The sequence below is a fragment of the Xenopus laevis genome, chromosome 8S (genome assembly GCF_017654675.1).
Source record: "Xenopus laevis strain J_2021 chromosome 8S, Xenopus_laevis_v10.1, whole genome shotgun sequence".
Taxonomy (NCBI): Eukaryota; Metazoa; Chordata; class Amphibia; order Anura; family Pipidae; genus Xenopus; species Xenopus laevis.
Window position 1 is genome coordinate 20,316,870 of NC_054386.1, and position 25,292 is coordinate 20,342,161.

A 25,292-nucleotide genomic window follows, 5' to 3' on the forward strand; every position below is an offset into this window, starting at 1 on the left:
TGTAGTTCTTAAAGGGATACTGTCATGGGGAAAAAAAACATTAACGCATCAGTTAATAGTGCTGCTTAGGGTTGCCACCTGTCCGGTTTTGACCTGGACAGACCGGTATTTTGAGGGGCTGCCCGGGTCTATACTTCCTGCCCGGTTTTCAAAAAAAGGAAAACCGGGCGGGATTCCCTTGATTGACACGGCGATCGGCCAATCGCTGATCGCCGTATCATAGCCCCACCCACTGACGTCACTGGTCCACCCACTGACGTCACAGACACACCCACTGACGTCACAGACCCGTGGCCCAGTGGAGTTGTGGGCAATGTAGAATTTTGGAAAAGGTCACTCTTTGGTATTAGCTGCAGTTCTAAAATCTATGCAGCCTGTAGGCAATGCAGTTTGATTAGTGATGGACGTATTTGCGGCGAATTTTGATGCCGGCGTCGGTTTTTTTGATGCTGGCGTCCACTTTTTTGGCGAAAATGCGCCGGCGCCCAAAAAATGGACACCAGTGTCCAAAAAATGGACACCAGCGTCCATTTTTTTTACGCCAGTGAATTTTTGCAGCTGTTTCGCAAAATTATTTGCCAGGAGCGAATCACGAGATTTTGCTGCGAATTCGCGCCTGGCAAATAAATTCTAACTAAGTTTGATCAGTTTTCATCCTGTAGGCCACACCAGCTGTGGAACACATTGACTGTACCAGTACTGATGAGCGTGAGCATGGTACCTGGTTCAGGCTGCGTCACCAAATGCAGATACTTTTTCAATCTGCAATGTTAGTTCCAGCTTTTCTAAATCGGCATATGCAAACTCTGGGTTTTTTTTTTGTGTTAAGGTTAGTGCAAATGCAACATTTGTGGATAATACTGCAAAGAATTCAATCACAAATGCTTTGAAAGCACAGATTGTTCCTGTAATTTTGTATTTGCTTCCTGTCACTAATTAGCATATGCAAATGAGCACCCGGAAGGACCAAAGAGTATGCAGTGATTAAAAATGGTTTCGCTTCCTTGTTTGTGTGACAAAAGGTCATGTGATTTTAAGGATTCAGATTGGATTCGGCCAAAATATGAATCCTGCTGAAAGAGGCTGAATGCTGGCCAAATCCTGAACTGAATCTTGGATTTGGTGCATCCTTACTTTTTAAGCTTCAGGAGCATCACAGTAAAGGTGTACACAGGGGCGCTACACCAATGAGGGGAGTTGAGAAACTCACTTCAGGCGGCAGCACTCCCAGGGGCGCTCCACCAATGAGGCGAGTTGAGACACTCGCCTCAGGCGGCAGCGCCCCCCTGGTTGCCAGGGGCGGCAAAAATGCCGCTCCTGGTAACTAAGAGCCGAATTTCCGGTTTTCAAACCGGAAATTCGGCTCTTCTAGCGCAGAGAGCGCTATTGCGCTCTCTGCACAAATCGTCGCGGACCGCCCCTGCCCTCTCCGGCGCTATAAAGGTTAGTGCCGGGAGGAGGGAAGGGGGCGGTGAAAGAAGGCCGCCTCAGGCGGCATTATAGCAAGAATCGCCCCTGAGCACTCCACTGGTTAAGAGCCGAATTTCCAGTCTTCAAACTGTAAATTCAGCTCTTCTAGTGCTGAAGGAGGTGTGTCTGTGTTTGTACCTCCAGTTGTAAACAAACATTTTAATAGAGAGCCTTGCATTTGGATCTATTTGTTTTAATGTTAGCGCAAATGCAACATTTGTGGATAATACTGCAAAGAAATCAATCACATATGCTTTGCAGTACAGATTACTCTTGTCATTTTGTATTTGCCTCCTTGCACTAATTAGCATATGCAAATTAGCACCAGGAATGACCGAAGAGTATGCAGCGATTAAAAATGGTTTCACTTCCTTGTTTATGTGAGAAAAGGTCATGTGATTATAAGAATTCAGATTAGATTCAGCCAAATTAGCATCAGTAAAGACCCAGAATATGCAATGATTAAAAATGGTTTCACTTCCTTGTTTATGTGACAACAGGTTATGTGATTATAAGGATTCAGATTAGATTCAGCCAAATTAGCATCAGTAAGGACCCGAGAATATGCAATGATTAACCCTTTAAGTGCCAGCAGAATTTCACATTTTGGTTACGCGAAATGCCAGCCGTTTTTGAAACATTTTGTGCTCTCTCACTTTAGGGGCATTTTCTGAGGGGAAACCTATAGTTTACCTAGGAAAACTATACATTGTTTTTTTCGGTAGAAACTGAGCTTTCTAAATCTGCCTGAGTTTTCATGTATTTACACCTGTGCAAAAAAATTTATAGTGCTAAATACCAAAAAAAAATGAAAAATTACCATTTTTCATCGTATATCAATTTATACCAGAAAAATATTTCATTTTACGGATGAAAATCCAACTGATTTGGAAAGCCTTATGTCTCTCGAACGTGCCAATACCAGATATGTATAGTTTTAGGGAGATTTAGGATTTCTGTACAGCAAAAACTCCCGGCAGTATATTACCAAATTTTGAAAGCACTAAGGCAGAAAACGGCATGCTTTAGATTCCAAGGCAAAAAATCCTGAAACCGTAGGTTTACCCCAGAAAACCATACATTTTTGAAAAGTACACATTCTGCCGATTACAAAATGGGTAACTATGTCTCTCTACTCCCAACTACCAAACATAAAAGCTTGTCTGAACATAGCGGTTTTTCAACAAAAAATTCAAAATTCTGAAAAATCATTTCAAAGGTTTTATTTTGCTGCTCCGCATATCCCAAACTATATTAGGTACCAAGAAAAAGCACCTGAAATATGATTGCCAGGGGTCCACTGAACAGTTTGATACCCATTATGCATAGGTTTACCAAAGTATCTGGCATTTAGAGACACCAATATGTAGTTAGCACATCCAAATTGTTCAGGACTTTACTTCAGCTACTGAGAAATCAACACATTGACTGCATTTTTTGTGGGGTAAAAACACAGAAATATATGTTTACCCCCAAACCCATATATTTTTGGAAAGTACACATTCTACTGAATCTAAAATGGGTACCCATGCCTTTCTGCTCCAAACTACTGAGTCGCAAGGCTTTCCCAAAGTTGTCGGTTTTGGTGAAATATCTGAAAATTGCCTCAAAGCTTCAACTTCCCAGCACCATATCACCCATGTGTCATTACGTACTAAGAAAAAGCACCCTAAATATGATTGCCAGGGTTCCTCTGAACATTTTGGTGGCCATTGTTCATAAGTTTACCAAAGTATCTGGCATTTAGAGTCCCCAAAATGAAGTTAGCGCATACAAACAGTCCCGTGGGTAACTTCAGCTAATGAAAAATCAACACATTGACTGCATTTTTGTGGGGTAAAAACACAGAAATATATGTTTACCCCCCAAACCCATACATTTTTGGAAAGTACACATTCTACCGAATCTAAAATGGGTACCCATGCCTTATTGCTCCAAACTACTGAGTCGCAAGGCTTTCCCAAAGTTGTCGGTTTTGGTGAAATATCTGAAAATTGCCTCAAAGCTTCAACTTCCCAGCACCATATCACCCATGTGTCATTACGTACTAAGAAAAAGCACCCTAAATATGATTGCCAGGGTTCCTCCGAACAGTTTGGTGGCCATTGTTCATAGGTTTACCAAAGTATCTGGCATTTAGAGGCCCCAAAATGAAGTTAGCGCATACAAACAGTCCCGTGGGTAACTTCAGCTAATGAAAAATCAACACATTGACTGCATTTTTGTGGGGTAAAAACACAGAAATATATGTTTACCCCCCAAACCCATACATTTTTGGAAAGCACACATTCTACCGAATCTAAAATGGGTACCCATGCCTTATTGCTCCAAACTACTGAGTCGCAAGGCTTTCCCAAAGTTGTCGGTTTTGGTGAAATATCTGAAAATTGCCTCAAAGCTTCAACTTCCCAGCACCATATCACCCATGTGTCATTACGTACTAAGAAAAAGCACCCTAAATATGATTGCCAGGGTTCCTCCGAACAGTTTGGTGGCCATTGTTCATAGGTTTACCAAAGTATCTGGCATTTAGAGGCCCCAAAATGAAGTTAGCGCATACAAACAGTCCCGTGGGTAACTTCAGCTAATGAAAAATCAACACATTGACTGCATTTTTGTGGGGTAAAAACACAGAAATATGTGTTTACCCCCCAACCCCATATATTTTTGGAAAGTACACATTCTACAGAATCTAAAATGGGTACCCATGCCTTTCTGCTCCAAACTACTGAGTCGCAAGGCTTTGCCAAATTTGGCGGTTTTGGTGAAATATCTGGAAATTGCCTCAAAGCTTCAACTTTCCAGCATCGTATTGTCCATGTATCATTACCAGCATAAAGCATCCTAAATATAAACATATGGGTCTACTAAACAGTTTGATGCCCAATGTGCATAGATATACCAAACTATGTGGCGCACAGAGACCCCCAAATGACAATATGTATAGACATTTTCACGGCTGACGCGCTGGCTGCTGCAATATAACCACCCGGTGTGTGTATTATGCGACATTAGACCACCTAACAGTACAGAGACCCCAGAAAACCATATATTTTCAGAAAGTAAACATTCTGACGAATCCAATATGGGTAAATAAGTATTTCTACTGCAAACTGCCAAACTGCAAAGCAATGCTGAACATAACGGTTTTTATCAAATTTCTGAAAATCGTCACAAAGCTTGAATTTTACCCCATTATATGCCCCACATTTCGTAACTTATCAGCATGAAACATCCTAAATATGAATGCCAGGGGTCTACTGAACACTTTGATGCCCAATATGCATAGATATACCAAACTATGTGGCGCACAGAGACCCCCAAATGACAATAGTGTATATACAATTTCACAGCTGACGCGCTGGCTGCTGCAATATAAGCACCCGGTGCGTGTATTATGCAACATTAGACCCCCCTAACAGTACAGAGACCCCAGAAAACCATATATTTTCAGAAAGTACACATTCTGACGAATTCAATAAGGGTAAATAAGTGTTTCTACTGCAAACTGCCAAACTGCAAAGCAATGCTGAACATAATGGTTTTTATCAAATTTCTGAAAATCATCAGAAAACTTGAATTCTACCCCATTATATGCCCCACATTTCGTAACGTATCAGCATAAAACATCCTAAATATGAACGCCAGGGGTCTACTGAACACTTTGATGCCCAATATGCATAGATATACCAAACTATGTGGCGCACAGAGACCCCCAAATGACAATAGTGTATATACATTTTCACGGCTGACGCGCTGGCTGCTGCAATATGAGCACCTGGTGTGTGTATTATGCGACATTAGACCCCCCTAACAGTACAGAGACCCCAGAAAACCATATATTTTCAGAAAGTACACATTCTGACGAATCCAATATGGGTAAATAAGTGTTTCTACTGCAAACTGCCAAACTGCAAAGCAATGCTGAACATAACGGTTTTTATCAAATTTCTGAAAATCTTCACAAAGCTTGAATTTTACCCCATTATATGCCCCACATTTCGTAACGTATCAGCATAAAACATCCTAAATATGAACGCCAGGGGTCTACTGAACACTTTGATGCCCAATATGCATAGATATACCAAACTATGTGGCGCACAGAGACCCCCAAATGACAATAGTGTATATACATTTTCACGGCTGACGCGCTGGCTGCTGCAATATGAGCACCTGGTGTGTGTATTATGCGACATTAGACCCCCCTAACAGTACAGAGACCCCAGAAAACCATATATTTTCAGAAAGTACACATTCTGACGAATCCAATATGGGTAAATAAGTGTTTCTACTGCAAACTGCCAAACTGCAAAGCAATGCTGAACATAACGGTTTTTATCAAATTTCTGAAAATCATCACAAAGCTTGAATTTTACCCCATTATATGCCCCACATTTCGTAACGTATCAGCATAAAACATCCTAAATATGAACGCCAGGGGTCTACTGAACACTTTGATGCCCAATATGCATAGATATACCAAACTATGTGGCGCACAGAGACCCCCAAATGACAATAGTGTATATACATTTTCACGGCTGACGCGCTGGCTGCTGCAATATGAGCACCTGGTGTGTGTATTATGCGACATTAGACCCCCATAACAGTACAGAGACCCCAGAAAACCATATATTTTCAGAAAGTACACATTCTGACGAATCCAATATGGGTAAATAAGTGTTTCTACTGCAAACTGCCAAACTGCAAAGCAATGCTGAACATAACGGTTTTTATCAAATTTCTGAAAATCGTCACAAAGCTTGAATTTTACCCCATTATATGCCCCACATTTCGTAACGTATCAGCATAAAACATCCTAAATATGAACGCCAGGGGTCTACTGAACACTTTGATGCCCAATATGCATAGATATACCAAACTATGTGGCGCACAGAGACCCCCAAATGACAATAGTGTATATACATTTTCACGGCTGACGCGCTGGCTGCTGCAATATGAGCACCTGGTGTGTGTATTATGCGACATTAGACCCCCATAACAGTACAGAGACCCCAGAAAACCATATATTTTCAGAAAGTACACATTCTGACGAATCCAATATGGGTAAATAAGTGTTTCAACTGCAAACTGCCAAACTGCAAAGCAATGCTGAACGTAACGGTTTTTATCAAATTTTTGAAAATCGTCACAAAGCTTGAATTCTACCGCATTATATGCCCCACATTTCGTAACGTATCAGCATAAAACATCCTAAATATGAACGCCAGGGGTCTACTGAACACTTTGATGCCCAATATGCATAGATATACCAAACTATGTGGCGCACAGAGACCCCCAAATGACAATAGTGTATATACATTTTCACGGCTGACGCGCTGGCTGCTGCAATATGAGCACCTGGTGTGTGTATTATGCGACATTAGACCCCCCTAACAGTACAGAGACCCTAGAAAACCATATATTTTCAGAAAGTACACATTCTGACGAATCCAATATGGGTAAATAAGTGTTTCTACTGCAAACTGCCAAACTGCAAAGCAATGCTGAACATAACGGTTTTTATCAAATTTCTGAAAATCGTCACAAAGCTTGAATTTTACCCCATTATATGCCCCACATTTCATAACGTATCAGCATAAAACATCCTAAATATGAACGCCAGGGGTCTACTGAACACTTTGATGCCCAATATGCATAGATATACAAAACTATGTGGCGCACAGAGACCCCCAAATGACAATAGTGTATATACATTTTCACGGCTGACGCGCTGGCTGCTGCAATATGAGCACCTGGTGTGTGTATTATGCGACATTAGACCCCCATAACAGTACAGAGACCCCAGAAAACCATATATTTTCAGAAAGTACACATTCTGACGAATCCAATATGGGTAAATAAGTGTTTCTACTGCAAACTGCCAAACTGCAAAGCAATGCTGAACGTAACGGTTTTTATCAAATTTTTGAAAATCGTCACAAAGCTTGAATTCTACCGCATTATATGCCCCACATTTCGTAATGTATCAGCATAAAACATCCTAAATATGAACGCCAGGGGTCTACTGAACACTTTGATGCCCAATATGCATAGATATACCAAACTATGTGGCGCACAGAGATCCCCAAATGGATATATAGTAGATAAAATTTACAAGGTAAAACAAAATAAGGCAGTAAAGAGTGAAATGCAAAAAAATCCAATAAAACCACAAAAATCAATGTTTTTTTTCCAGACTAGTGTTATCGGCCGTCAGAATCACAGTTTGAATATTTTAGCTGGGCCAAACAGGTTATACGGCTAGAAACAAGTGAACACAACATACGCAGAGCTGAAAATGCAATAAAATGGCTAAAAATTCAATAAAATGGCTAAAAATGCACCAAAATACCCAAAATTGCAATATAATCACCGAAATAACATAAAAAAGATATTGCACAGTACGGTTAGCGAATACGCTATTCGTAATGGCAATAAAACATTTTTTTCAGCCAAAAAAAGAGACGATGCGATAAGAAAAAAAAAAAAAAGCCACAATGCCATGTATGTGCGTGTGCGTGTGTACAAATGGTAAATTACATGTTATGTGCGCGTGTGTGCGTGTGCACATGTGTGTAAGTGCAGTGAGTGTAAGTGACCCCCCCAATCCCCAAAAATGTATGTGTAAGTGTGTGTAAGTGTGAATCTAAGTGTGTATTACTGTAATAAGTGTGTGTTGGTGTGTTTGTGTGTGTAATTGTTGCACTAACCTGAAAAAGTCGCTGGAGACTGTTGCACACGATCAGGAAGAGGCCCTGGAAGAAATCTGCGACGTCTTCTGTGTCTCTGTGCTGTGGGGGCGGAGATCTCCGGCGCGGTGTAGGCTGCAGCAGCAGGACACGTAAGTAGCACGTGCTTGCTGCTGTTTTTGGGCCCTTGGGCGATTGCGCCCCAGGGGCCACTCGATCCCCTGCTCTGCTCGTTGTCTAGGGGCAGGAGATCGAGCAGGAACGGAGCTCCTCCGCTTCTGAACCCGGAAGTGCTGCAGAACGTAGAATCTACGTTCTGTGGCATTTCAAGTTACTTTTCCACAGAACGTAGATTCTACGTTCTGTGGCACTTAAAGGGTTAAAAATGGTTTCACTTCCTTGTTTATGTGAGAAAAGGTCATGTGATTATAAGAATTCAGATAAGATTCAGACAAATTAGCATCAGTAAGGACCCAAGAATATGCAATGATTAAAAATGGTTTCACTTCCTTGTTTATGTGACAAAGGGTCATGTGATTTATAAGAATTCAGATTCGATTCAGGCAGGCACCTTGATTTGGCCAAAATCTGAATTCTGCTGATAAAGGCTGAATGCTGGCCAAATCACAAACCGAATCTTGGATTTGGTGCATCCTTACTTTTTAAGCTTCAGGAGCATCGCAGTAAAGGTGTACACAGGGTCACTACACCAATGAGGGGAAGTTGAGACACTCACTTCAGATGACAGCGCTCCACTGGTTAAGAGCCGAATTTCCAGTCTTCAAACTGTAAATTCGGCTTTTCAATCGCTGATGTAGGCGTGACTGTGTTTGCACCTCCAGTTGTAAACAAACATTTTAATAGAGAGCCTTGCATTTGGTTCTGTTTGTTTTAATGTTAGCGCAAATGCAACATTTCTGGATAATACTGCAAATAAATAAATCACATATGCTTTGTACACAAAGTGCTCCTGTAATTTTGTATTAGCACTTTAACTCAATTAGGATAATGGAATAAAGAGATGTCCTTTGGACAGCACTTCTGCATATGCCCAGAGATTTGTTACAATCTATCATAACATCTCTGCAAAGAGGATCTAGTGTACACAGGCTATTTCCACTATTCTCAGGGGAGATAAAACCTATAATGGGGGCAAGAGGTCATTTGTGAGACACAATATGTGACCACAGAGCTTGCTCATGAAGCAAGAGGATGTCTGGTAATTTGAAAAGCTGTTTTGCAATAGCTGAGGTCTTTCAGTTTCACAAGTATATCTGAGAGATTTACACTCTTGTAACTCAGGCCTTCTTTCCTTCTTCTTTTCTTATAACCTCACTCAGTTCATACACACACATATATTTCCAAATACCACCCTGAGAAATTTAGAAGCAACAATATGTGCAAGAGTATTCAGTGTAATTTACAAAACATACAACAGTAGTAGCATCTTTTGTTTCCTTTAAAAGGGCTGTTCTTTGAGTCCACTTTTATTGTGATGTGGAGCATTATATTCTGAGACAAGTTGCATTTGGTTTTAATTTTTTATTATTTCTGTTTTTTTTTAGTTATTTATCTTTTTATTCAACAGCTCTCCAGTTTGCAATTTCAGCAATCTAGTTGCTAGGGTCCAAATGACCCTAGCAACCATTCACTGATTTGACTAAGAGACTGGAATATGAATAGAAGAGAACCTGAATATAAAGATATACTGTAAGAAGTAGCAATAACAATGCATTTATTTGTAGCTTTACGGAACATTTGATTTAAGATTGGGTTTGAGATCCCTATTTAAAATTTGGAAAGTGTCAGAAGAAGAAGGCAGATCATTAAAAAACTAATAATTAAGACTAATTAAAAAGTTGCTTAGAATTGACCATTCTATAACATACTAAAGTTAACTGAAAGGTGAACCACCCCTTTAAAGTCTGCTATATCAATTTATGCCTGAGTCAGTCTCCATCTGAGTCATAAAATAACCATAATTGGTTTCATCATAACTATTGTTAGTACAGGTATGGGACCTGTTATCCAGAATGCTCGGGACCTGGGGTTTCCGTAATTTGGGTCTTCATGCCGTAAGTCTACTAGAAATTCATTTAAACATTAAATAAACCCAATAGGCTGGTTTTGCTTCCAATAAGGATTAATTATATCTTAGTTGGGATCAAGTACAAGCTACTGTTTTATTATTACAGAGAAAAATTTGGATTTTTTGGATAAAATGGAGTCTATGGCAGACAGCTATTCCGTAATTCTGATCTTTCTGGATATCGGGTTTCCGGATAAGGGATCCTATACCTGTAGTATGATCTTTGCTAGCACTTACACAAACCAACAAACATGATTGAATCACATAACTTCATTATGCTCACCCAAGAGAGCATCAAACTGCTGGCAAAATTATGCATCCTATAGGTAGGTACAACTGCCTTAGTTCATTCTGAATGATCCTGATGATTAGTATGAAAACTGATGTGGTGAAGTCACTGTTATAAATGCAAAAATAAAAATGCTGCTTTGGCTGTTATTGCTAATGACTTAGATAGCAATAGGCAGCATTTGTTACTCATCTTATGGAGGGATTACAACTAGAATTCCAAATTGTCAGCTAAATGTTTAATGATTCTTAGTCTACAATAATGCAATCATGCAATGTACATAATGCTTTATTCTCTGTGTAACTATTCTGTACAGAAAATTAAAGACTAGGGTGGTGTTCTTAGAATGCATGTTTAGAATATTCAGTAATGTAAACTGAAGCTTGATTAGGAAAAAAGGATTAAGTTTGCCGCAGGGTGGCCACCTATCAGATATTAGGGGGTAAATTTACTAAGCAGCGAAAATTCACCTGGTCGGCTTCACAGCCATCGCAACACTTTGCCAGACAAAAATTCAATTAGACAAAGCTCATTTACTAAAATGTGAAGTTGCGTTCATGGTGCCGAACGCTGGTGAATTTTTCGCTAGTGTTACTTCGGCAATGCGCGCAAATCAAATCGAAGATGCGCCAGCATTCAGTTCTGCCTAGCGCAACTTTATTAGAGGTCTTCGCTCAGGCTAATTTACAAACAGCAGGAAATTTAAAGTTGAATGGACGTATATGTTGCAGCAAATACATTACAGTACACAAGTCCAGGGAACCTTAATAAAGAAAATAGAGTTGTTATAATGCCCTATACATGAGCCAACTGTATAGTTAATGTTCCATATGTTAGAAAATGTATGAGGGAACCGGTTACCCAAAAAAAATTTAAAGACTTTTGCAGGCTATCACTCTGAAAAAAGGAAAAGACGCCAGCGTTTTTTGGACTTTTTCCACTAAAAAATATGATTTAAGTAACAGGAGAATGAGGAACATCTATGTACTCCAGTGCACTTTGCCTGGTTTGAGCTGGTGAATGCAAGTCTGGCGAAAGAGGTAACGTTCAGTAAAATCTGGATCTTAGTGAATTTGCGGAGTAATGTCCATTCGCCAGATTGAGCAAAGTCCCTGAAAAAGGTAACGCTGGCGAATCGTCGCCATTGTTAGTCACTTGGCCCTTTAGTAAATCTGCCCCTAGTTATTTAGTTTTGGCTCCATAACACAAAGTCAGAAAACAACTCAAGCTAGATACACATATGTTCTTGGATAAAATGTATCCATTCCATGTTGCATATGGAAGTTGGGGAAATATTTCAGAAAAGACATGTTGCTGTTGTGTGCTTTTAAAGGCATTGTTCATCTTGCAAACATGTTTTTTTCAGTAGAATGGTTTCAGAAATAAAGAATGGGATATAGAAAGTTTTGTTGCTCACGGTGGTTTATGCAGGGCTTTTGGTTTCCGAAGTAGCCCAAAGTTCCCTTGCAAGGAAACTTCTGCCATCTTTGAACCAAATACAGCTGTATATGATTTACATTTTGGAAGGAAAAGGGACATTGTGTTGCCCAAGGTAGAGAAAATGTATACGTCAGTATGCCTCATGCGTTATACCCCAAAAATGTATATATATATAAAAAAAAAGCATCTATGATAATTTGCAACTAATTCATAAAGCTGCTCAGTATTTGAAGTGTATGAACTAATGTAGCAAATCAGAACAGGTTACAGAATAGGTCTCACAGCTGCTCCAAGGAGACAGGAGAAGGTGACAAAATGAAATGTTAAACTTGACTACAAATTACAATTAGACTACTGTAACTCTATTAATTTGCCTTCCCTGCCAGAGACTGTCACCTCTCCAGTCCATAATGAACACTGCCGTCAGGCTTATACACCTCAGTAACCGCTTCTCCACTGCCATACCACTCTGCCAATCCCTGCACTGGCTTCCACTACCGTGCAGAATAAAACTTTAATTTAATTAATGACCCTGACATTTAAAGCAGTTAATAACTCTGTCCCACCCTACATCTCTAAACTTATCTCTAAATACTCACCCAACCACTTACTACGCTCCTCTGCTTACCTGCTCCTCAACTTTTCTCTCATTACATCTTCACATGCTAGCATTCAAAACTTTGCAATGGCTGTAACCTTTATCTGGAATTCTCTTCCACTGTCTCTCTGATTTTTTCCCAAAATTTCAGCTTTTAAAAGTTCTCTTAAAACACACTTATTTAGAGAAGCCTGCCTTCATTTTGTTTACCTACCAAAGGCAATACCATATGCTACACCTTGCAAAAACGAAGTGATCCCAAATAAACTTAAATTCGTCCCACGGCAGAGGCAGAGGTCTGACCTAAGTCAGTAACTTTCAATTAATTCTATGAAGAGAGAAAAGAACCCCAATTGCCTCTCACTCGTTCAGCGGTTCCTCAATTATTAGATTACCTATTAAGTGTTTATTGTGATTGTCAAATGGCAACCACTAACTAATTAAAATAAGTGCTTAATTTTACCAAAAATAAATTATATTAAAGTGCAAGTGCAATATAATTCATTCTATTAAATATAACTAAAGATTAATAAATACTTAATTAATTACTTTCACACAAATTAATGACCTTATGATACAATGTGTTGTCTGGTACGTTGGTTTTGCATCCACAATCAATCTGATCAAAGATTCAATAAAGTGCTTCAAGTGCTGATATGATTGCTATTAAAAGGCAATTACCAAAAATTCATCATTGCTTCAAAATTAATTTATTGTAAAGTGCTTAACAGTGCTAAGTAATAAATATTGATAAATAGGTAAAAATTCAATAGTTGATATAGTGAGGACCACAATTAATGGGATAAATTACTTTTAAAAAATACACATGATGCTCAGGTTAAAAAGTTTTAGCAAGAAAAGGAAATTAGAAGAGGTGGAGTTGTCCCAAAACTACTACCTAATTGTTTGCTATCCCTGGGACACCACAAAGACAAAGGAGGCAGAGTATCCGGGACTGTGGTCTCGTAATTAATCTAAATCCTATTCTGAGAAAGAGCTGAATAACCCTAAAAAACCACAAATCCACGGGCTCTTGTGACTTTAGTAGCAGAGAAAAGAGAGATTACCGAGCATTGGTTGAAGTGAGTATCTTCCCCACCCCTTCTATTCCGTTAGCCCAATAGATTCAAATCCTTCTAAAATTAAGTTTCCTCTTTAAACTTAATTTTAGAAGGATTTGAATCTATTGGGCTAACGGAATAGAAGGGGTGGGGAAGATACTCACTTCAACCAATGCTCGGTAATCTCTCTTTTCTCTGCTACTAAAGTCACAAGAGCCCGTGGATTTGTGGTTTTTTAGGGTTATTCAGCTCTTTCTCAGAATAGGATTTAGATTAATTACGAGACCACCATGGGCGGATTTTCATTAAGGCAAGGGGAGGCTAAGCCTCCCCAAACCTTTGACATCTGAAAAAAACCCACTGCGGAATTAACAAAAATCAAACCTCCCCTTTGTCTAGAGAAGTCTGAGTGTGGGGAAAAGAATCTGGGGGCAGTGTCTCTGCAGAACGCATCACAGACGTTTTCTGTCATGCCTGCCTGCGTAAGAGCCTGGTTTTGTCTAGTTGCCTGCGTGAGAGCTTGGTTTTGTGTAGTTTAGGACCAGGTACAGCTGGCTGGGAATCTGATTGGCTGTAAAGTGAACTTCAACCTCCCTCCAGCCAATCCAGTTCCAGCATGGCTTTGCCAGGACTTTGAGCAGAGACCAAGCAGCATCAGAAAATGACGTTAGAGTTCTGAAGGAATAGATTAACTTTCCGCTATATTAATGAGGCAGAGTCCTGTTGATGACTCCGGAGGTAATCACCCCCACTACTAAGTGCAAACCTTAAGCAAATAAATCTTATCCTTTTTTCTAAAACTGCTTTTTTATCTGCTTCACCCTCACCTCCCTCCCAAAACACTACTTTATCTACACTAATCCTACAACCCCTGTTTAGTTATGGCTGCAACTGTATCTAATAGCATTAACCATTTTCTTGCCCTAACTAGCGTTACTATTTTGTTTAAACCTATAGTTTTTCCTGAGGTTATTATGTGTCTGATTACTCCTGAAATTAGCATTGCATTTATCCAGTTATGGGTTTTGTGACTATTATACATGAAATGTATGCTGCTTTTATCCTATTTTTTTTTTTTGGGGGGGGGGGGTTAATATAGATGTATTTAGCATTTATTTTATCCTACATTGTTTTCTGGGGAGTGTAATAAATTAAATTTGGACAGCATTTATTGTATCCAATATTCAAGGGCAATAAACATGGAACTGGCAATTCATTTACCTAAATTAATTGCAACCCTGATGTTTCACTGCTTCTCATTTCATATACTGTGCCAGGTGTATCAGTAATTTATCCACTTTGCTGGGGGTAAGTACCCACAGCCTTTTACTGTATGTAATGTGCTTGTTGTGTAGAAGTACCTTTAACTGTATCCTTTGGGTCAGCAGTAGTGATGAGCGAATAAATTCACCTGGCACGAATTCATGGGGAATTTCCAATTTTTGTGAAAACTTTCGAATTGCTAGATTTTAGTGAAAATATTTAGTGAACTTTGCGATTTTGCTATTCTTTGCAAATTTTTCACAGTTTTTCGAATTTTGCAGGAAATTCGAGAATTTTTCAGTGAAACGGGAGAAATTCGCCCATCACTAGTCAGCAGTTAGGCAGCTTTAATTTAGACAAAAGACTGAGCTTGATAGACAGTCTTTTTTTCAACCTAAAGTCTGTTACTGCATATAATGTGCTTGAGGTGCAAACACTGCCTCTCACAGTATGGAACATACTTGGGGTACCAGCACTCTCTCTAATTGTATATAATGTGCTTTGGGAGTCGGTATTCAGAGCCTTTCATTGTATATAGTGTGGTAGGAGTGCAGGACACTACAAGAGTATACTGCATTGTAGTAGTTGGTCCAAACACCCTTCAATATGTTGTGTCCTTATATGTGGGTAGGCTGTAAAGTGCCTAAAATATTATTTTTATTTTTGATTGCCTAGTTTGATTGTCTGTCGTTGCACTTGAAGTAAGTTGGGACTGTGGCAGGTACTTGTGGTGTTCATTTTTACTCCAGTTGAGAATCTAGTACATCTGCCAACATATGGCCAAATCTAGCCTCCCCAAACAAAAAAATCACCCTCCGCCTATGGAGACCACAGTCCCGGATACTCTGCCTCCTTTGTCTTTGTGGTGTCCCAGGGATAGCAAACAATTAGGTAGTAGTTTTGGGACAACTCCACCTCTTCTAATTTCCTTTTCTTGCTAAAACTTTTTAACCTGAGCATCATGTGTATTTTTTAAAAGTAATTTATCCCATTAATTGTGGTCCTCACTATATCAACTATTGAATTTTTACCTATTTATCAATATTTATTACTTAGCACTGTTAAGCACTTTACAATAAATTAATTTTGAAGCAATGATGAATTTTTGGTAATTGCCTTTTAATAGCAATCATATCAGCACTTGAAGCACTTTATTGAATCTTTGATCAGATTGATTGTGGATGCAAAACCAACGTACCAGACAACACATTGTATCATAAGGTCATTAATTTGTGTGAAAGTAATTAATTAAGTATTTATTAATCTTTAGTTATATTTAATAGAATGAATTATATTGCACTTGCACTTTAATATAATTTATTTTTGGTAAAATTAAGCACTTATTTTAATTAGTTAGTGGTTGCCATTTGACAATCACAATAAACACTTAATAGGTAATCTAATAATTGAGGAACCGCTGAACAAGTGAGAGGCAATTGGGGTTCTTTTCTCTCTTCATATGCTACACCTCTCACCTTGCTTATCTTGCCCACTCCCTTTCTCATCTGTAAGCTCTTTTGCACAGGGCCTTCTTCACCTTTTGTATCGGTTACTGGTTGGGTGGTCAGTTACTATTTATGTAATTCTGTATGTTTTATGTATATATACATTTATTTTACAGCGCTAAGAAATATATTGGTGCTCTAAAAATACATGTTTATTATTATTATTAATAATAATAATATTTATTTGATTGTAAACTCAGCCAAGCTATCTTTAGAAGCACCTTGGCAATTAGGCACTTGTTCAACACAAGGAATCCAATAAAAGATATTACACTTTGCTCAGCTGTATTTGGAAAAAAAGGCAGTTTTGCAGTGCTGATTCTTACAGTCATCAAAACCTCAATCTGACATGCCTCTTTTTATTTTCAAAGGGAGGAAAACACTGTTGAGAGGGCAATCATTAAAGGAGATGTAGACTCTCTAAATGAAATGATGAAATCAGGGGAAAAACTTTGTGAACCTAACAAGGAAGGATGGCTTCCCTTGCATGAAGCTGCCTATTATGGATCCCTGGCATGTGTTACATTGCTGCTGAAAGGTGGGTTTCCGCTTATTACTAAGCTTGGCCAACATTGGGGACCACAAAAATATCTAAATAACTATGTGTAAGTGCAGGCTCATACAGTATAAGGGTTCTCGACTCCCCTATGCACAAAGCAAAGTAGGCCACATCCTATGACATCACTTTGAGATAATCTGTTCAAAAAGGGGGGCAGAAGCACATTTATAAAAAAAAAAAAAAAAAAAAAAAAGGGGGTAAGGGTAAAATTGTGTTTAACATTAACTTTAGCATCTGATTATGGCACATGCAAATAACTGTTGCCTTAAAATGTAGATGTTCTTTGAGGTGATAATTGCCTGTATGTGCCTTGACTGAAGAATCCATGAAGCAAAACAACACAAAATGCCTAATGTGGCATACGCCTTATAGTAATAGTTAAATTACAATTACAGCACTACCATGGGCCATTCATATTTTTCTAATTTCTTCCTGACTTAATTGGATTGTATTTTCACAGCTTATCCTTCTACTATTGACCAACGTACACTGCAAGAGGAGACAGCACTGTACCTTAGTACTGTGAGGGGACACATGGATTGTATGACTTACTTGCTGCAATCTGGTGCTGAGCCAGACATCGCTAATAAGTCCAGGGAAACTCCACTTTATAAAGGTAAAATCTGTGATGGTTATGTATCCAGTCATACAGAAAAAAACAAGACATATTTAAACATAAACTGAATCTTCGCCAGGGCCACTTCTGAGGCAATGCCGCCCCTCTTGCCATCGCCACATCCGACCAGGCGAATTGCATTAAAGTAGCTAGATCTTCCACAATCTTCTGTCACTTACATTATATTCTGTCAGCCAAAAATGCATCAAAGTCCAAAAAACACTGGCGTCTTTTCCCTTTTTCAGCCTGATAGCCAGCAAAAGACCTAACAAACTTTTTTTGGGTAACTGTTTGTCCCATACATTTTCTAACATATGGAACATTAACTTTACAGTGGGCACAGGTGTAGGGCATTATAACAACTCTGTTTTCTTTATTAAGGTTCCCTGGACTTGTGTACTGTAATGTTTTGCTGCAACATATACTGTACGTCCATTCAACATAAAAACGTCCATACAACTTTAAATTTCCCATCCTATGCAAAGTGACCTGAGCACAAGATCCCTAGTGAAGTTTCGCTAGCCAGAAATGAACGCTAGCGCATCTTCACTATCAAATGATCACATTGCCGAAGTAACGCTAGCGAAAAATTGCCAGTGTTCGGCACCCACTACGAAACTCTGCATTTAAGTGAATTAGCATAGTCTGAACACATTTGCGCCTGGCGAAGTGTATCGATGGGTGTGAAGTGGTGGCTGGCAACAATTCGCTCTTTAGTAAATCTGCCCCTACTTAAAAATATATAAGTTTACATAAGTATGTTGCTACTTTATTTATATCATAATTTACATTGTTTTTCCTACACAGCCTGTGAATTGAAGAATGCAGAAGCTGCAAAATTGTTGGTCGAATATAGGGCAGATGTGAACCATCGCTGCAACCGAGGTTGGACAGCTCTGCATGAGTCTGTAGCAAGGAATGCTATTGACATAATTGATGTTCTGGTGAAGGGAGGGGCAAAGATAGAAACAAAGAATTGCTATGGTATCACCCCTCTTTTTGTAGCTGCCCAGTGTGGACACATGGAAGCAATGAGATACATTACTAAATGTGGTAGGTGCCATTTCTCAGTATTGCAATGCTTGACTAGTACACCCAGGTAAATTAAATAACTACATATTGCAAATCTGAAATGCTACTTACTTGTATATTATTCCTATTTATACCGATATTGCTATCCTTGGAATGTTCTTGGTCCATAAAAATTAGATCCCAGTCCCATCAAGGTTTATATATTTTGTCCTAGGTTTATATATTTTGTCCTAAAGTCCTAAATGCTAATATCACTGATAAATAATAAACTTATCATTTTAGGAGCTGACTTCAACACACAAGCCAACGACAATGCCTCGGCTCTTTTTGAAGCTAGCAAAAATGGCCATGATGATATTGTAGAATTCCTTCTGGCACAAGGCGCTGATGCCAATAAGCCCAACAAAGATGGACTGTTACCTATTCACATCGCTGCCAAAAAGCAAGACAATGATGAGTATGTTCTTTTCTTTTCAAGGCCTAAATAGAATCATGATTGACAGAGACCATACACATGTTGTCAATGTGAGAAAAAAGTAAACAAACAGGTCATACAGGATAGGTCTTGAAAACATGCAAATAATGAGAAATTCTGGCATTAATATCATATGATTAATATCATATTCCTCATTTCTATACTGAACTAATACCTTTCTTTATGTGCATTATATTTGCTTTTAAGTAAAACATCAGCTCTCACTTCTCTGAATATACAAGCCATGATAGAAAACACATTGTTAAAGGTACTACAGGTATGGGACCTGTTATCCAGAATGATCGGCCCTGTGGTTTTCCAGATAACGGATCTTTCCATAATTTAGATCTTCCTAGAAAATCACGTAAACATTAAATAAACCCAATAGGCTGGTTTTGCATCCAAAAAAGATTCATTATATCTTAGTTTGAATGAAGTACAATATACTGTTTTATTATTACAGTCAAAAAGGAAATCAATTTTAAAAATCTGGATTCTTTGATTATAATGGAGTCTTATGGAAGAAGACCTTTCCATAATGTGGAGCTTTCTGGATAATGGGTTTTCGGATAACGGATCCCATACCTGTATAGACATGTGATGCTTTTGCCCACATAAAAGACCCTGGATTTTGATGATATCAGTGACAGCCTGTGGGTGCAGGAATTGCAATTGAGATATATTTTTGGAGGGTTTTCTGTTGGCGATGGGATATATACAATAGTATGTATGCTTAAATAACTACTGTTACATAGCAGGTCACTGATGTCAGTTTATGTGTCATAAAGCAGTATGATGTAACTTTGTTTTCTCAGTGATAGCAAACCAAAACTTTTCCTATACATAAGAATTATTATATTGATTTATTTCAACTCATGATCCTTCTTTGCACTTGACTGCAGCACTGATGTATATTTCTTAAAATGCATTTCCTCTTCTAGCATCGTGTTAATGCTCATTCCTGCGACCAGTCGTATCAGAGTGAAAAGAAGTGGCATTAGTCCTCTCCATATAGCCGCAGAATGCAACAATGATGATATACTGGAAGAGCTCATCAACGCAGGCTATGATGTCAACTTCACACTTTCTCATGACAGAGCCAGACTGTACGAAGACAGACGTAGCACTGCTCTATATTTTGCTGTCATGAATAATAATATCAATGCAACCCAAATGCTTCTGGAAGCTGGAGCTAATCCCAACATAGATATTATCAGTCCACTGTTAATCTCTATTCGCCATGGGTGCTGCAAAACTATGCAAATGCTTCTAAATCATGGAGCTAACATAAATGCCTACATCTCTACACATCCTACCTCTTTTCCAGCCATCATCATGTTTTCCATGAAGTACCTGAGCTTATTGAAGTTCATTATGGACCTTGGATGTGATGCAGACTCTTGTTTTAAATGTGAATATGGCAGTAGACCCCATCCTCCCATTGAAGAAGCCACACATCGCTATAATACAACTTATATCCCAGAGCATAAACAGCCAAAAATTGTACAGGTACCTTTAAACAATTTAATAATTTTCTTATTATTTCCAAGAGAATTTATCATGTTTTAAAAACAACAGATTATGCCATCAAGTTTGACAAGAATATTTACATACAAAAATACACACATCTGTATTGTCCAGACATACTTAGCTCTGTTTCATTCTGTTGCAAATCACTGGGGTTTGATTAGCAAATATTTAATGACAATGATCATTCCTTTTCCCAGTGTAATGAAAAACAAGCCATACATAGGAATTTTTTTAATAAAAACACACTTACATTAATTAATCAAACAGAACATATCAGCAAAGAATAAAGTAAAACAACAAAAACCACAATAATCCAAATCCCTTCAACACACCCATACCCCCCGATCTTTCTGTCCATAGGCAACATTCCAAAAAATCCCACCAATTCCAGGAGGCCAAACGTGCAAAGTCTTATTTTAGTCCACAAGACCTTTATATTACCCCAACTCAGTGCAATATTAAGAAAAAGTCTTGATTGTTTCATTCTCCCTGCCCTTCTCCAAAACTGCATGAAAACAGAACAGAACCGAATATTTGCAGGATATAGCTTTCCTCATACTTCTCTTATTGCTGTGCAATGTTACTGCCATCACCCTGAGGATAAAAGAAGAGCAGTATCAGAGTGCGGGAGACCATATTAATTAATACAAGGCCAATAGTTTCTCCATACACCACATAATAAGAGGGCAAGTTTCAAGCCATATAAAGGGGTGGAAGAACAGTATCGTAGATGTAGAGACAAGAAAAGAGTTAGGTGGCCTTATTTTCAAAGCAGCTTGGCTTTAATGATAATTTCACACAACATGATTTAAGGCACTTTGACACATATTGGCCTGCAATTATTAGTATTTTAGGAGGGGCAGCGCTAAATTGCCCGAAACTGCTCCTATAGCCTACTTTGGCACTAAAAATATAAAACCATGGGAAAATCACTCTATTTTGGCCAAACACAGTGTCACTATATTGGAACCTGTTATGTATTTTATTACTCCTACTTGCATGGCTGTCTCCACTGCTCAAAGGAGAATATTTATATAAATAATCTTGGAGCTTCGCAAGCAACTGTGGGGTAATATTATAATATATATTTATAAATGTATATGTGGCCCTTTAGTGTTTTGGTATTACTAGATCTTAGAATGTGCTATAGCTGATACACAGAAAAAGCGATACTCTGTGTGTTTTATAACGTTGGATAGGTAAATTCTGCAGTTGCAGTGAAACCTTTTGCTCTTGCAATGGACCTGTGAAAGGGAAATCATATATTGAACCAAGAAAAAGACACCAAATTATATACACCCTCCAGAAGTAAAATAGACGTAAGCACCAATGACTTTCACATGTCCCATGCCAGGAAATAACCATTTGAAACAATGTGCCATCAAGGCCTGGGAACTCACATTGCAGGATTCCATGCCATCACCTTTAAATATACTTGTTTTGATTTTCTCTCCTAGTTCTGTGAAATGGTTTCTACACCAGACATAAGTCGTTGGGCTGGTCCCATCATTGATGTTCTTCTGGACTACGTTGGCAATGTCAAGCTTTGTTCGCGGTTACAGGAACATTTAGACAGCTATGAGGAATGGGCTCGTATAAAAGAAAAATCACGTAAGCCTTCTCAGAGCCTTTCAACTGATTATTAATTGTTGGAGAATATGATGATCTCAGTCATGGTCTCATTATTTATCAGCAGTACGCAAACAAACAATAAACAGTTCTAGGGGTTGTAGGGGGAACCGTAGCAGTAACATTTTGAAAATGTAAAGGGGGCTATCTTAAAAACTCTGTTGGATATTTAAAGTGTTATTAAGCAAAGGGCGAACTCTCACGTTGACCCACTGATAAAAGATATTTACTGCATAATTTCGCTCTGGTAGACTGTGATTTAAGATTTAATTTCTCTTTAATAAATATGCCCTTAAACCTACATGGAGAGAGAGAGAGAGAGAGAGAGAGAGAGAGAGAGAGAGAGAGAGAGAGAGAGAGAGAGAGATTGCTGAGAGAGGGATAGTAAAGAGGTATCTTTTGTTTGTATTGTGCAAGAAATTTTTGTGTGGCGATAGCTCCACTATTTTTTAGATTGGTGCAGCTGTTGGGATCTACAGCTCTCACCATAGCAACCTTAAGTTGCCATCTTTTTAGAGCTGCCAATATTCGGATAGGTGGAAGGGTAGTTTTACATGAACTAGGCCTTTGGCAGACTATTTTCAATGTATAACTGTCCATGGTCATTATAGTTCATTGCTGTCAAAATCCAGATATTCATTTTGCTGGAGGGATCAGATATCAAGGGGTTCTGCAGTAGCATATACTATTTTGTTCATATGAATATTTTTTATTTAAAGAGCTGCAGGAGCTGCAGGCATGTAAATACCTTATAGGTAGGGTTGCCACCTTTCCATAAACTTGACACCAGCCGATGGTGGGGGCGGGAACAGAAGGGGCTGGCCATGACATAAAAGGGGTGGGGCATGATATAAAACAGGGTGGAGCCATGGAGCACGATGGCCAGAAGGCGGAGAAAAGGTACGTTTTGAGCGGATTGGGGGCGGGCCAAGTGCATTTGTTAGGGGTATTACAATTTTACCGGAGGCTAAATTGGCAGTAAATTTGTAATACTGGCCTCGGCTTTGGCAGGTGTTTTATTGCCGGGTGGCAACCCTATCTGATTGCCATATGTATAAATAAGCACATAATGGAACACTGATGCATATTTTACTCCCAACAGTCCCCTTATAAGTGTTTAGTGTTAGTAAAAGCTACATACTGTATGCTTGATTTTACCTGCACTGTTAGGACCTATAAATATACTGTTAGAACCAGCAGGCATTCACAGCATGTTACTCTTTCCTTTGTCAGAACTTCCTCGATCTCTAACGCACCTGTGTCGGTTAAAAATCCGAAGCATGATTGGAACAAACCGCATCAAGCTGGTCCACACATTACCTCTTCCATGCAGAATGATCCGCTATTTAAGCTATGATACATCCAATGAGTATTAATACTAAGCTGGTGACCAAAAAAGTTTTAACTAACAATTAAAGCACAATGAATGAGGGAAGTGTATTCTAAACAAGTGACAGTTGGACGGCAGCATTGTGCCTCAAAGACAATGAAGCGGAGCACTGGACCCATGTTCATAGCAGTAACTCTTGAACTTTAACTTGAATGAGAAATCTGATATTCATATTGAAGCCACTTACACCAATGGACTGCAAGAGAGAAAGCAAATGCTTGAAATGGCATAAGATGTAAAGCAAAATTCTGGGGTAGGAAGGGAACAGATGTGACCTTCTTTTGTTAATGGTTTTGGACAGTCAGTAGAACTGGGGTGTGTCATAGGCATATTAGTACCTAACATAATTTAGTGGTTTAAGATTATAGATGTAGTAGTAGGGTAAATGTTTTAAATTCTATTCTGGTCTACAATTGAAGGGTGGAAGGGGAGGGGTTAATCTGTCAATGTCCATATATGACTAAACTAGGGTGTTTTGCTTTAAAGACAAGTATTCCAACTGACCCTGGTGTTATATTGAAATATAGAGAAAATGTAAGTGCTCTTTTTCAAATTTTCTCTTTACTACAGAATAACTTTCAAAAAGCATAGGCACTCCTAAACTGGTTTATATCACATCTAACACCACCTCGAATAGGATCTATTAAGTTATTATTCCCTTTTATGTAGAAATTGCACAATACTGCCTAGACAAATACATTGGCTAAAGATTGTAAAAAGCAAACACAGACTTAAGGTGGCCATACACTGAGCGATCCGCTCGTATGGCGATGTCGCCAAATGAGCGGATCTCTCCCCGATATGCCCACCGTGAGGTGGGCAATATCGGGCTGATCCGATCGTGGGCCCTAGGACTGCTGACAGACCGATCGGATCCTAACGAATAGTAATGGGCGGTCGGATCGTGGGACCGCATCAACGAATAGATGCGCCCGCGATCCGACGGGATTTTTCATCCCATCCAATCAAGATCTGCCCGACTTTTGGCCAGATCTCGATCGGTGAAGCCCGTCGGGGGCCCCCATACACGGGCCAATAAGCTGCCGACACGGTCTGTCTGCAGCTTTTATCGGCCCGTGTATGGCCACCATAAATCACAGTGGCTTCCACTAATTCATGAGAGTGCAGTGTCTGCTTCACAGCCCAACACCCTACTCAGTTCTGCATAATAAAATCAGACTGGACACACTGCCCATTACAATGCACACTAGATACATTCAGCCCACAAGTATATATTGGCTAATATTTAGTATTCCTCCAATCTAAAGTGCTACTGACACTAGAAATCTACTCTTCAAAATATTAATTTACATGGGTAAATGTTACGTATAGGTCATGCTTATCGTGTTAATTTAGTTTTGCTGATAGGTTTGCTTTTGTAAGTAATTGTTACTTGTATTCCTAAAACAGACTGTTTTCCTAATCCGACTATCCCTTCTCAGCCTGTCAGAATTTCTAATACTAATTATTAACATGTATTTATATAGCGCTAACATATTGCGTAGCACTGTGTAATGGACCCCTTCTGTACAAATATGGAAGCCCCCTCATAGAGGAACATGGGAGATTAGATAGGTAATGTAAAAACATTTGGCAAATACTTACCTAAATATCATACAAAGACAATGTTATGATAGATGTAAAAAAAGGTTTAATT

At 38.9% G+C, this 25,292-nt stretch overlaps 1 protein-coding gene across 2 annotated transcripts in view; it reads left to right on the plus strand.

Annotated features, from left to right (window-relative positions):
* Nucleotides 1-24,404, plus strand: part of asb2.S (ankyrin repeat and SOCS box containing 2 S homeolog) — a 38,522-nt gene extending 14,118 nt beyond the window's left edge. For both annotated transcript variants that reach the window (XM_041574869.1, XM_018232408.2), the window contains exons 4-10: nucleotides 16,776-16,942; nucleotides 17,424-17,579; nucleotides 18,387-18,632; nucleotides 18,894-19,068; nucleotides 20,028-20,595; nucleotides 22,074-22,227; nucleotides 23,479-24,404. In XM_041574869.1, the coding sequence (XP_041430803.1) occupies nucleotides 16,776-16,942; nucleotides 17,424-17,579; nucleotides 18,387-18,632; nucleotides 18,894-19,068; nucleotides 20,028-20,595; nucleotides 22,074-22,227; nucleotides 23,479-23,621 (1,609 nt within the window). In that variant the 3' untranslated portion in view covers nucleotides 23,622-24,404. The remainder of the gene's footprint in view (nucleotides 1-16,775; nucleotides 16,943-17,423; nucleotides 17,580-18,386; nucleotides 18,633-18,893; nucleotides 19,069-20,027; nucleotides 20,596-22,073; nucleotides 22,228-23,478) is intronic.
* The last annotated feature ends 888 nt before the right edge of the window (nucleotides 24,405-25,292 follow it).